The 14,046-nt window shown below is 36.6% G+C and overlaps 1 protein-coding gene across 2 annotated transcripts; it reads right to left on the minus strand.

Annotated features, from left to right (window-relative positions):
• Positions 1–1,944: 1,944 nt before the first annotated feature.
• Spab (space blanket) lies at positions 1,945–10,572 on the minus strand. 2 transcript variants are annotated; one of them, XM_071699415.1, is made up of 6 exons: positions 10,411–10,572; positions 8,510–8,701; positions 6,889–7,009; positions 6,584–6,733; positions 6,393–6,481; positions 1,945–6,165 (listed from the first exon to the last, which is right to left on the minus strand). In XM_071699415.1, exons 2-6 carry the CDS (start codon positions 8,669–8,671, stop codon positions 6,022–6,024), a joined length of 666 nt encoding a protein of 221 aa, XP_071555516.1. In that variant the 5' UTR covers positions 8,672–8,701; positions 10,411–10,572; the 3' UTR covers positions 1,945–6,021. The 2 variants fall into 2 exon arrangements, with proteins under 2 accessions (XP_071555516.1, XP_071555515.1); XM_071699414.1 differs by having other exon boundaries at positions 6,889–7,018.
• Positions 10,573–14,046: the final 3,474 nt, after the last annotated feature.

Genomic DNA, 14,046 nt, shown 5'->3' on the forward strand with positions numbered 1-14,046 from the left:
AACAGCTGATAAAACGCATAACTATTTAAGGAAATTATTAAAAAGTTTTTATTATATATTTTATTTTTGGAAAAAATAGTTCGCAGTGCTCTCTAATTGATTCACGTCGTACCAAGGTGCGCGAATAAGTTATCGACGCGGCGCGGCGCAGCGCGCGGCGTTACTTTCGAACTTCTCAATTGGCAGGCGTCGCGGACACGAAACGGATCGGCGTCGCGTAGGGTCGGCGTTGCGACGCGTTTAATTAGTGAGTAACAGCCCTAATTGACGTCGATATTTCAATATTTGACAATAACTCGATGCAAATATAGCGTTTGCATATCGGTGACACGCTTTGAGACGTATTCGTGAGATTCCGATCGAAATTTGTCGCGCGAGCGGCCGGCCAGCAAAGCGACGACCGTACTTTCGAATATTCCATTTCACGGGCGTTTATATCTTTGATTCCAACGCGCATATTTATTTACTCGCATTATTACACAAGATATTATGCGATAATCGCCATAAAATGCGAGAGTACGTTTGTAACTTAATTGTTCTTTGCGCGAAGCATCGAAACATCGAAAGAATACGCGAAAATAATACATACAGGCAGTAGGCCTGTTCCGTTTTAGGCCTGAACTTCTTGCACTTTCCTCTTTTTCTTTTTACGTTGGAGAGAAAAAGAGAAAAGATGAACTGTGCAGGAAATTCAGCTAAAACGAACAGGCCATTTCGAGACGCTACCCAACGCTACCACTTCCCCCCCCCCCACCCCCCTCCACACGCCTAGTAGCGGGTAGCGTCTCGAAATGGCAGTGGCACCACTGCATACAGGCTGCCCAGGCTGCCACCCGCCCTATACGCGCCATCGTCGCGACGATGGTTGCTCCACGCGTGAAGTTAACCGCGCGACTTTCGAATTTCCTGTACTCCGTACTCGAGACTCGTCCGCGCACGTTGATACGTTCGCGAGCGCGCCGAGCGAGCCGTAGGCCGTAGTTTCGCGCGATTGTACTTTCCTCGCGTTAATACTCCGTCTCGGCGAGAAATAATAAGGTACGCGTCGCGTGTCGGGAGTGCCGTGCAAAGTGCCGCGCGCCTGTCATGTTCGGTTAGTACGCGCGCGATCGTAATTCACTTGTCTCGCGAGTGCCGTGTGATTCGTGTGAACGGCGTGAACGCCATGAAAGAGGAGACAGGGAGCGGAGTAAGGGACAGGAGGGGAAGGAGGCCGGGGTGGCGTCGGGCGACGTCGGAGGAGCTACGGGGTGAGTGAATCATTTGTTTATTTATTCTTGAAGAATTAGCCTTATAGTAGATGCGGTAACAGTCTAATCTCGTTTCGCTAGAATCGTCTTCCAATTGTATGACAATGATCCGATCGAGCTTGTTTCAATGCCCGCAAGGTGGTGTATCAATGTCGAAGCAGGATCGTATCGATATTTGAACATGATCGATTATGTGATCATTCCTATTTAGAGTTTATTGAAGGATGTTTAAGGGCGATGAAATATTTTTTTTTCAAATGTTGTATCTATAATATGAATAAAATCTTAATTGTTTTCCCCGGGCGAAGACTGCTTTGCAATATCATTTATATAATATGATGTGTACGTATAAAATATTTTACATTATTTTAAGACGCTTGAAAGATATTTAACAAAATATTTACGATATATGAAATGTTTTATTAAATATTATAATTATTAAATATTAATTTATGTAATATTTTATCCAATTTTTTTACATAACTACATAATATTTTACCATGTTGAAGTTACAATTTTTTAGATCATTTATATAAGAATTGATGATATTTATTTATCAAACGTTATGCAATTCCTTCATTAAGCATCTGATCAATGAACGAATAAAGAAAGACAGTCATAAACATGGAATGTCGTTTACGTGAGAACGCGAGCGCATATTTTTGAGGAGAAAATACTCGATAGCCAGAAGGAGTGACAGAAATATATATTCGGTTTATTTCATATGCACCATCGTGTATTTCACATTTAGCTATTAGAACTTTTTTTTTAAATATTGTAATTTTGAACGATACATTTACATATACGTCATAAACACATAAAGTTTTTACGCTGGGATTAACTCTTTCGGCAGAGGTACTTTCGACTCAAGGCCAGACGGCCGAATTTCCCTTAAAATCTGCGACAGCTCGTATAATGTACATATAATATGTATATGCATATATTCGCCGCCACTTCGCATTCTGTGCTTTGTGAACATGCGTCTGAACTTCCTTACAAGGCAAAGACTCTTACAAGCTATGATATGTATCTTTTTTTTGTGTGCAGTTCACAAAATACTTCCTTTTAGTCCAGTTTCTTAGCCCGACTAATTAGATTAGTAAGATAAAGAAGATATTCAGGCAGAAATAGAAACTGTCGAGAAAATGTGTATACATATATATGTATATATACATATATATGCGCATATATACATACACACATAATACATGCCATCTATGAAATTATATATACAGATTATAATATATAAAATATTCGTAGACAATTATAATGAATTATATAATATTGTTTTATATCTATATAAGGGAGGAGATATGTCTTACAACATATGCCATAAATAATTGTAATACGTGTTCAATATCTAGTAAGAAAATTTCTTTCTGCACGCTTGCGGATCGAATAATAAAATTTTAATTTAACATATTTATAATATTTGTAATTAATTTCATAAAATGCAAATCTGATGGCACTGTACATGATTGGATAAAGACGAGTTTTATAATTGAAAATTTTTTAAGGTCTAAGATATCTCATATATTGAATGTTGATATTTTTCGGGAAATCATCCAGATTGTAGCGTTGATTGAATAAGACGTATAAATTATTACGACTAGCCATCAATCCGCATTGACAAATAATGTTACATCTGCAATTTAAGACGAGAAAAATTTACGCTTAAAATGAGTAAAAAGTCTTCATTGCAAGTTCATTATATACGTATGATAGAGCAGGGCGGATATGTGAATGTCGTCATGTGTATGTATGTGTGTGTGTGTGTATGTGTGTCTGTATGTGTGTGTATACATATTATTTTATAGGTATATATATATATATACGCCTCTCGAGAAAATATATGAATATTGTGTAAATATGTAGAGCTTAGGTACACATACGGATCAAAGATAAAAATATAATTTCGATAAGATAATACATCTTGTAATTAACACTCATATTTTATAGAATTCTCTTAAATGCATTAGGCATTTCGTATGATATGTTTTGAGTTTTCTTACACAGGTAGATTAACGTTTCGGGAATAGTGGAGGAGAATCGAGAGATAGTGGAGGATTGATAATATACGTCTTCAGGGGACTCTCTTGACGATTATAGCACCAATGGCGTGGAAAGCAGCGGCTCGCTGAGAGCTTTTTCTTTTCAGTAATAAGACAAAGGACAGGACAGGTTACTACGCTTATACTGAGATTAGAGCATTTTTGCCATTCTTATTTGCTGTTGTTGATGTGTTGTTGCATGCGTACGCGATTTCGAAAAACACTTTTTAACACTGCGTCTCCCCCGATTACGCTTGAAACATCAATGCAATCGATCTCAAACGATTATTACTTAAACATTATACTTTCTCTGACGACAGTAACGATTAATATTATAATGAATGCTTTTCACAGAGTAATATTTCACACAATAGCCACAGACAATGTGTATCGTACATTTATTATTACGATTTCATTAACGTTAGTACAATTAATAGAGCGATTTCCGCGATATTACTACTCGACAGAGAGTGATTCCCGAGATTAATGTTTAACAGAGCGATTTCCGCGATTTTTTTTAATAACTTGTGTTTACTTTAATAACTTCCCCTCCTTGGTACTTGCTTTAGGATTTTATTTTCTTTTAAACGAACAATACGCACACCTATATTTGCCACTAAGAGTTAAAGTGTCTCTTCTTTCCCATCGTCATTGTATATGTGTATATTTATATATAACGCTATATCTCTGAATATAAGATACCGGAGAAAAACTTTTCTCTCTTTGATATGTATCGTTTACAGTGGATAATATTCCTTCTACATTCTAAAATATGTCGTTTTTCAACTCCACAATGTGACTTATTGTTAGATTACGAGTACAATATACACACCGACAGTGTGCCAAGTTCTTTTTAGAGAAGGGTAGGGATAAATGTATTCGACGTAGAGTCGAGTTAAACGTCCAAGTACGATTCCTAAGGGTAAACTCGAAACATCGACCGGATTATAAAGGTACTTGCGCCTCTTTCAGCTCTCTCTTCCACCAGTAGAAAATACTTCTCCGCCATTAAAACCGTCTGAGTGACGCTTCGCGTTTCTTACGACGTCCGCCGGACGACCGTTCGTAAAATGAGAAAGAAAGATAAATATATCTGCGATCTGTGCGTTTGAATAATCAACGGGACGTGCAATGGCGGACTTATGGATAACCGGTTTCTCGGAGCATCATTAGAAACCTCTGTCACTGACAGCTTTCCCAAATCGTTCGGCTGATTTATGACTGTTTGTGCTTGAATCCTTCATATTTCAGTAATAAAATGGAAAATATTTTCGTAATTGAAAATATTATTTGGCTCTGGTAAAAATGTTATTTCGCTTATTTTATTTGAGCCTTAAATCCGCCATTGCAGAAGATTTCTTTCGTCACGTTCTGCTGGCATCCCGTCTTATTGGAATCTCTCGATCCCCGACTATAAGTCAACTTACAACTTACACCGCTTATAAATGATAGCTCTGTTCCTTTTAGCTGCATTTTCTTCGTTTTATTATTCAAAATCGCGAAAAGTATGCATTTTTCAAACGATATAGAAGTTAAAAATTGCAAAAGAAGTCCAAAAGACATCTCAAATTTAAAGAATCTCTCTTTTAGAATTATTTGACTGTGTTTTTGATCTTGGGTTTTTATTTTAATGTACGTTTTAACTCAGAAACTCTTCTCGCATATAATCTTCTCTTTATGGCTGCGTTCGCTTTGGGTGCTTTCGTGCTGAAAGCATCACTCCATCTTTTTTCAACATATAATGAGCAACAAAGATAGACTGACTTTCAGCACGACAGCGCCCAAAGCGAACGCAGCCTATGTAAGATTATTTTCGTTACTATCAACTTCGAAATTTTTTAATAAATTTTGACTTCATATTACACATAAATATACATATATGAAAATGCAGCTCGAAAAAGCATAGCTTTTCATGCAATTTGATCATTATCATTCGCGGTATCGACATTGAAATTCTCGCATCGTTGAAAGATATCTCGTTGCGATGCAACGGCATCAGCGGTCGTGATCTATATTGTTTTACTCCTTCAGAAATTCTCGAAAGATAGATTTTATCGAAATATCAGATTAGCATAGCGAAAATATCGTTGATTAATAAAATAAGAATATAGTCAATGTTGACACTGCGACGATAACAAAGACTTCATTTCTTTGTGCACGCCTCTCATTTACTTTATCTTATTTCTATAACCTTCTATGACTTATCGCGAACAGTTAAGTGCTTTATTAATTTTTCTCTAATTCGAAAAAAAAAGCTCAATCGGTAGACCGATACACAAACCTTCTCTCAAGATCCTCGTATACCTTACCTCTATATCATTAAGAAACATCTTTGTCGAACGGCGCTCTTAAACATCAGCGCACTCTCCCTTATCACGACTACGCTAGCGTGTCCCTTATCCTTAGAGACCTATAAGACGGCTTACTATGATATGTGTTTATAGGTTTTTCAGTCGCGCTATATTCGAAGAAGAATCATCTTCGAAGTAACATCTCCCCGAGTAACATTTAATTTTTTCCACTTTTGTCGCACGCTATCGCCATACTTCCCGGTGTATCGTGGCGTGGAGTAAAGTTAAGGACTAGGAAGAAGATCGAGATAATGTCGAATCGACAAACTTAGACCTAGGTATCTTCACAACGACTAAAGGAGGATTTGATTTTCTCGTAACTTATCTTATACTGTATACTTCCCATTCGTCGTGATGACGAGCGAGCGTTTAGGCGAACGGCATCCGTTTGTACAGGCGGTTGCCCTGTCCGGTGATCCGTTTCTCGCCGGAAGTGTATTGGATCACGGACTTTATCTGATCCGTCGCCACCGGGCCGATGCAAACCAGGGGGTCTTTGAAGTACGAGCAAACCTGTTCCGAAATATTTCCATAATTATTAGAATTATTAAACGAATTATTAAATTGTTCTACCTGGTAAAGTATTGTATTAAAAGAAATTTATTTTGTGGATCATTTCTTTTATCACACAATTCCGCCAAAAAAAAATAATTTTGAATAAATTTCTTGAAATAGATTTTTCAGAATTTTAAACCTAATTATAACGCTTTACAATTCAAATAATAGATAAATATTGTTACCTTTCTAGGAGTTTGCCGGTGTCGTCTTTGTAATTGGCAGCATAGTCCGCGGCTGATGTCACACTCGTTCGACATAGTGCACTCCTCATCTGTAAGTACATCACATTTGCACGATAGAATCTTTTTATAATCTTATAGAACTGTACATTCTATTTTTTGAAAGAGCAAAATATATATGCTCGTCAACGCACTGTACAACTTGCTCGAAGTGGTTGGTGGTTGACACGATTTTGTTTCGCGTCCAGCCATCTCGGCACACATTAAGCCAGTTTCACAATCGCCATCCCGTCTGCAAAGCTCGCCTTGTTTCATGCCGAAATCGTAGATGCATGTTCCAATAACTGGAATATTACACTCGCGATTATCTTCTTATCGACAATACGACGAGAAATAGATGATTTTTTTTACTAATCTTTTATTTTTTACTGATCAAGAAGTTTTAATTAATTAATAAGAAGAAACTTTTAATTGCGGGATGTTTTTTCTTTTGATTTACCTCCATCGAGATTCACGCAAATGGAACCCGGGCAACAGTGGTCATTGTACGCGCATTTCCTTTCGTAACAAGGTTCTTCCGTTGTTTCGATTCCTTCTCCGTACGCGCCGCCGTATCCTTCCTGAAACGACTGCTTTATTTTAAATACACATATAATTTAAGATCCTAAATGCTTGATTTAGGATCGAATACATTTAGTAATAAATTTTGAAATCGCGAAATAATTCATCAGGAAAAACTAAAAGTGGGGTAAAAAGAATTACTGTTTTCTCTTAAATTAATGCTAATAAAATATCGGTACATAGAATTGTTGGTTTGTACTCTGTAAGGAATGGTAATTTATTTTTTCCCCGTTGATTTTAGTTTACTTAATCATCGATTTCTAACTATCTTACGCCTAATTTTGCTGAATCAGTGTTATCAATATGTATCGCGCGATGCTTTCCTTCGCAGAGAGATTAAGTATGACTTGAATAATAATGCATTTGATGTTCTCTCGTAAGATTAGATTTATTTATATAATCTTGTTTAGAATATTTTGCAAGTTCACTTTTCTTCAAAGAAATGAATATATAAGCAACACAATGTTGTGAATATATAGAGAATACATAAGTAAGAAAATATTACTATGTATAATTCCACATTTAATAATAAAAGGAATTATACATCACGCGACGAAAAGAATTATCTGACTTAATCTCAAGTAAACAGAGTTGCAAATTGAAATGGCGCGGATATTATCGGGTTTGAGTAATCCGGAAGTTATAACCCCGCTGCAGTTGAAACGCAGTAAAAGTTTCTATAGTAACAGTAAATTTCGTACTTGAATATCGCGCTGCAGGCGCGATTCTGTTCAATCTCCGGGTCGCAATCTTGCGGTTAATTTACGAGAAAAGCGAAGGAAAGCGAAAATAAACGTAGCCGCTGGAGAATTCTTCTCGCGGTTATGCAAGTGCAAGTGCACGCAACTCGAAAATGAAGTATCGATCGTGCGTGACCTGTACTGCAGCACGATGTTGCTAATTAAATCAAACAATAAAAAGTTCAAGTGGTGTCTAAAAAAACTCGGAAGGGCATCTAGGCAAACTAGAAGGTTGTTTAGATTTTTATCAGTCTGTGAGATATATTATGTTTGAAGAGCGTCTAAGAAAGTAGAACATTTTTTAAACTTTTGTTTTTTTTGGTTTTTCATAGAGTTTGAAGAATCTCTGATTCTGAAGGCTCAAGGAAAAACTTCTGAACTTTTATCTTTGATATCTAAGATATATTTAAAGCACATGAATTAAAGATTAATGTCCATTTCTACCAATGCAGATTAACTTTAATCTTGGTTTAATTTAGTAATTTAAACCGAGATTAAAGTCTTATTGGTAGAAATGGACATAAGACATTTTTTTAGACTTTTCTCTTCGATGCCTGGATTTTCAGGTCGCTAAAAAAGATTTTAAGAAATATCTCAATGAACTTTTGACGTTTATTTTTAACGCTTAAAAAATGTGTGAAGGACATTTGACAGATTGAGATGTATTTTACACATCCTCACGGCGTCTTTATAAAGTATAATGATTGCGGGAGAATAGAAGTGTTACATTTTCAAAGACAAGATTGTAATTTCTAGTACCTGTAGTAGCCCAGGACGGTTCATGTAGCCTCCATGACCGCCGTAGCCGAGATTAGATAGCATTTCAGGGCTAAAGCGATTGAAGAGACCACCCCATGCCTCGACACCGATATACGCCGTATTTGCTACAAGCACTAACGTTATCACCGCACACGCCTTCATGCCGTTGGAGATGTACTAATCTTCGGCGCTCTGTAATCATCCGAGGAAGAAAGGGTGTTCATATCGCGTTAAAATCGATTTATCTGAGAGGCTCGTCGTAACCACACATTATTGAAAAGTGATTATTAATTTATTACGTATTATTGCGCAAATACTTAGAAATGCATTATTTATAATTATCTCAAAATGATCGGGAGGGAATGAATCTTTAAATCTGGAATTTATTAAAGTATATCTTCTAAGCGTGGAAAATTTATTGTATCGATTTAGCGATAAAATGTTCGCGAACATTTCAGAACGTTCTGAACTTTCTTTCTTAATTTACTATACAAGATTCAGCAGATAATTTTCGTTTTTTTCATTATATGAATTCTTTACCATTTTAAAAATTTGACTGGCAGTAATGTGCTAAAATTAAAATCTAAAAGGCTTTACGTGAAACTAGATTATATTTATGATGCAGCTCACAGAGATAAGGATAAAAACAGAATATTTAAATTGCAAAACAGGACGAGGAGGAATTTGTTACCGTTTGGATTGGAATGAATTTCGCTAAATTTTCTTTCCGTCGCGCGTCGTATCTCTCGCGAGTATATTTTATTTCCGTGTTGTTTATCTCGACTGTTTTTGTTGCAAGCAGCGATCCATAAGACGCAGTTAGCTGCCGTTAGCATCGAACCCGTTTTACACGTTGGCTTATGCTTATCATATCAGATGCCGGTGATGTAATGCTTTTTCTCAAAGCGATCTTTTCGCTATTGCTGATACAGTTTCATAATGCAAAAGCTATAAGAACATTCTTCATGCATGCAAGTCAGCGATGTTATTATTACTTATTTATTTCTTTCGTAATGTTATTTCTTTAATTTACTTCTTACATCGCACTATTAGTAAAGTTCACTAAGGTTCGCTCTTAGTAAGCTTTATATTGCGACTCAGATGCATAATAGTAATCTATACCGTATTAATTAAGCAATTGATATTGAATATCTTTACTATATTTGGAAGCAATCGACTGTATTTGTTTAACTTGAATATTTAAAATGATAATCATGATATGGTAGGCGTTTAGAGAAAATTGCTTCATTCATTATATCGTGACAGAAGATTAAATGCGCTCAATATTAAGTTGTTTATAAAAGATAGAAATACACATAACGAGTCACATTCATATTCTAGTCAAGGACTAAAAGCAATTTACAATAGCTCAGCGTATGATATGAATAATATGAATTACATTAGGTCAATACTAACATTAATCTCGAGTATATGATCAATAATTCTTATTTCATCAATTTTCCTCTTATCTCTTTTTATCTACGGTGAAATTTATTCGCAATATTTAATGCATGACATTTATATATAAATGGACTGTAGATAAAATCAGTAAATCAGTAAATTTAACATAAATTTTAAAATAAGCTAATTTCCGATTTCTATAGCTCAAATTATCTTTTAATGTACCAAACTAATTAAAAAAGATATTTAAACAGTGTTTTATTTTAACTTTAAAGCTGTAAATTAATTAGTTCAATTCTATTTTGATTGTATTTCATTACTTTAACGGGAACTACTTTATCTAGAAAAAACATCGAGAATGTCTCAAAAACAAGCTTCGAAAAATATAACATGCAGAGTACTCTGGTGTCTTGTTCCAAACACCCACAATGTCTGACAGCATCATACTGAACATCTGAAGCACCCGTGGTGTTATCGAATTTAAGCCATGATTCACTTACAAAATGTTCTTGCGCCCTGGCTCAGCTTGCCTGGAACGCCTTCACACCTCGGCCGGGCAGGATTAGCTACTCCTCGATTCACACAAGCTCAACAAGTCCTCGATGGAGTTTGCTGGAGGACTGAGTCCGTGCTGTGCTCGCTTCGGCAATCTATACTTCTACGTCGTTCCGGTTACCGTCACACGGGCGCATATACACGGTGACGCATGCGCCACCCGCTGCCGGCCCGTTTTCTTTTTCTCTTTTTTTTTCATACCACCCGTTTGCGACCTATGTGACATTTTGTTCATTCAGATCTTCTGCTTCATATCGAGCGAGATAGTTGGCCGAAGGAGCTACTCTCGAATGAATTAACCACTCGAAGCTACTCGTATTGACAGATAACGCGCCGCATGCAGCGTCGACAATGACGTGATCGAGTGCGACAATGCTGCAGTGGTATAATGAACCGATATGCACTCACTTTTCATTAAAAACCAGTTTTTGTTGGTATTTGATGGAAAATCTAGCAACTAATGCAATGTCCTTTTTGTTGCTTATGCGAAAGAGAAAAAAAAATCCACAGTTTTATATTACTTTGAAATCTCGCGACAAAACACAATTTTTCTCAGACTCGCATGTACATATAGATTTATCCCTTTCGCTAATTGTAATATCACGATCCTGTGAGATACCGCTTGTGTTGGCAAATACTTTCAGAAATTGCGATATTCCGTAACATCCGGAGGAAAGAGCAATGCTCGTTCTGCGAAAAGGTCAGAGATAACGAGATAATCTCGCTCTCCAGTCGTGCGAGCTCAACTTTGTGGGGGAGTTCTCTATGTAATGTATCGCGGAATTTGTCTGGTTCTTAGTGCCCGCTGTTTTATTTATCTCAAGATGTATTCACGGCAACCGAGTATATTTCTCGCCTTGCGCGCCAGGACACGTTCTTCGAGCTTACCTTGTTTTAGCTCACTCCTTCTCGCACTCCTTACATCGCCACTAGTTTCGTTCTCTTTTGACCGTATTGATCCAAGGTATCCTGATGTGCCCGCCGGGCGGTCGCTCCTGCTCCATATACCCGCTCATGAACCCCCGCGTACTCTTTCACATATGTTAGACGGTTACGAAGCAGAAATCGCAACAGACTTGCTTTTGTTTAATTTTTTCAAGTTTGATTTCATCAAGAGATCTGAATTTTGAAATGTCTTTATATAAACTTTTCATAGACTCTTGGGTTAGTTTTAAAAACTGAAGTGATTTTTATTGCTTAAAATCCTTAATGAAAATACTGATAAATAATATTTTCCTTCCATTTTGAGGAATTTAAGGAAAGGTTATTCAAACCGTTAATGTAAACTACAATTACTTTATTACCAGTTTTCTTATAGATCTTATTAACTTACATCGTTTACAGATAATTATAAATTACGATCAATAATTTGAAATTGTACAATATCCTTTACTCCTTCAGCTTTAATCTTTCTTGTAACTAACAATTGACCTTGAATTCTAATTGCAACGTTATTCTTCCTTTTTCCTGAAAAGGGCATTCAGTGAACATTTTCGCGGAGGAGGAGAACGAGTCGGTAGACGCGCGCAAATCTTTGCAGCGACGCAGAAGGTCGCAAATACATTTACCGTCCGTCTACGATGCAACCACCTGTACGACGAAATGCCAGAGTACGCAGGCGAGCGTACTCGAGGTGCATACACGCGTCCTCGCGAGTGCACCGGGTCGCGCCGCGTGTATGTGTATGTACCTACGGTACGTACGTACCATTAAATCGCCTCACTTCTTTCCGCTTTGACGTTTCGCGGCGTAACATCGAACGTTACTTTGGCCTTGCGTGTCGTGGATAACAGGTCCCAGACTTCTAAGAAATTTCGTGTCCACTATGACGGAATATAAATGTACATTGTCTCGCATCGTAGAAGCACGCGCATGAATAAACCGGGATAGTTTTGTGTGATGGACACTCATTTGGTGATCCCAATCACTTACGTGAAATTTGTTCTCCGCCGAGGTCAGCCAACACGCCATTCAATGATCCTTTGAGCTACCGCGCCCTTTCCTCTAAACGGAAATATAACGTTAGCCCCGCTCGTATATAATTTACACACATACAGAATTTTTGTTTAATCCAATTAATTTAAGACGTCAAATAATTTTCTATTATATCTGGGGAAATTTTGTATTAAATAATATTTTTTAGTATAATTTATCAATTTAATTTTAATTTCTGTCTGAAAAATTTTTATTTTCATGTAATACCCATTTATTATTTCTTGTTTTAAATTTTATCAATGTTCTATTAAATATTTATGAATTAACGGTTTGCATTCTGCGTGCCAGTGATGTTTTAAATGGAATTAAAAAACGCAGTTTATTTTTTGCAATTGACCTACGTGATTCTAATTATTTCGTAATTTAATCGTAATTTCTTATCTCGCGAGGTTTACAAAGAGAATTAACATCAGTTGTAATGAAATAATAACGATAACCGTACTTACGAGAAGCTTCTTCCATCCTGAATAGAATAACCGTACTTTACGCGTAGCTGACGTAATAAAGAGTGCGTATTCACAAAGATCCTAATCGGTAGCACGACATTTCGTTCCCCCTCATCACATAAGCTGCGTACTCTGCTATTATTTCCCCATTTATTACATTAAGCACAGAATTAATAATCAGTGTAACGAGATGACAAGGGGTTGCTCCAAGATTAACCTAAAGATATCTTAGATAGATATATTTTATCTTTCGAAATAAAAAGCTACAGATATTATATATAAAGTCTTATTTATATATATAATAATACGCGACCAAAGTTTTGTAAAGCGTAAGAATATTCTTTCAGGAAATTGTAGAGAATCGCTGGTGGCGCATAGTGATATTTGAATTTTGAAGTAACCTCCGACAGTAGAATGCGAACATTATAGAATTAGTGCCGTAGGCAGGTGCCTCGCGATTTATACGATAACATTTGAAGATTTTTATCGGTGCCACGACCTTTCAGTTCAAACACGTGCCAAAATGAGCGACAGAAAGATAGGATGCACCGGAAGCAAGCGACGTTATCACCGCGATTACGTTGCTCATATGTAATGATGATAAGTATATTAAAAGTTCTCGATCGATTTGGCGAACATTTGTCGCTCAGGAGTATCACCTCGTGGATTGCGGCGCGTAATATTCATGGCGACGTGACGTCAAATAGTCATTGATGTCTTTTATTTCCGTGCGCGGAGTGTTGGTGGTGAATAAAATAGCCACATGTTGTTATCGTATAAAAATGTATTTAATAAATAACATCTAACAATGAAATAAATAGGGCTTGTAGCTCGTCTTTACGCACTTATGTACGTATCACGGAGCTGGCGCGAATATTTGCGGAGCAGGCAGATATATAAAATATGAGGGGAATGTTTGCGGCTTTTGAAATTCACTCGTGTTATGCGCGATAATCCAAAATTCATTCACATGTCTTTGATAACGAGTTATTATTGGTACTGATTTGAAAAGTATAATTAATTTGGAGTCCATTTTTCCTTGAACTGTTTATTATTATTAACTATTATTAATTACTATTATTAACTATAAGAAACTTTTGTTAAAGATTTTTTATAAAGAAAAGTCGGTTTCAAAGTTGG

This window comes from Temnothorax nylanderi, unplaced genomic scaffold (assembly GCF_030848795.1).
Source record: "Temnothorax nylanderi isolate EJ_2023f unplaced genomic scaffold, tnyl_v1.0 TNYL_tig0018_pilon, whole genome shotgun sequence".
Lineage (NCBI taxonomy): Eukaryota > Metazoa > Arthropoda > Insecta > Hymenoptera > Formicidae > Temnothorax > Temnothorax nylanderi.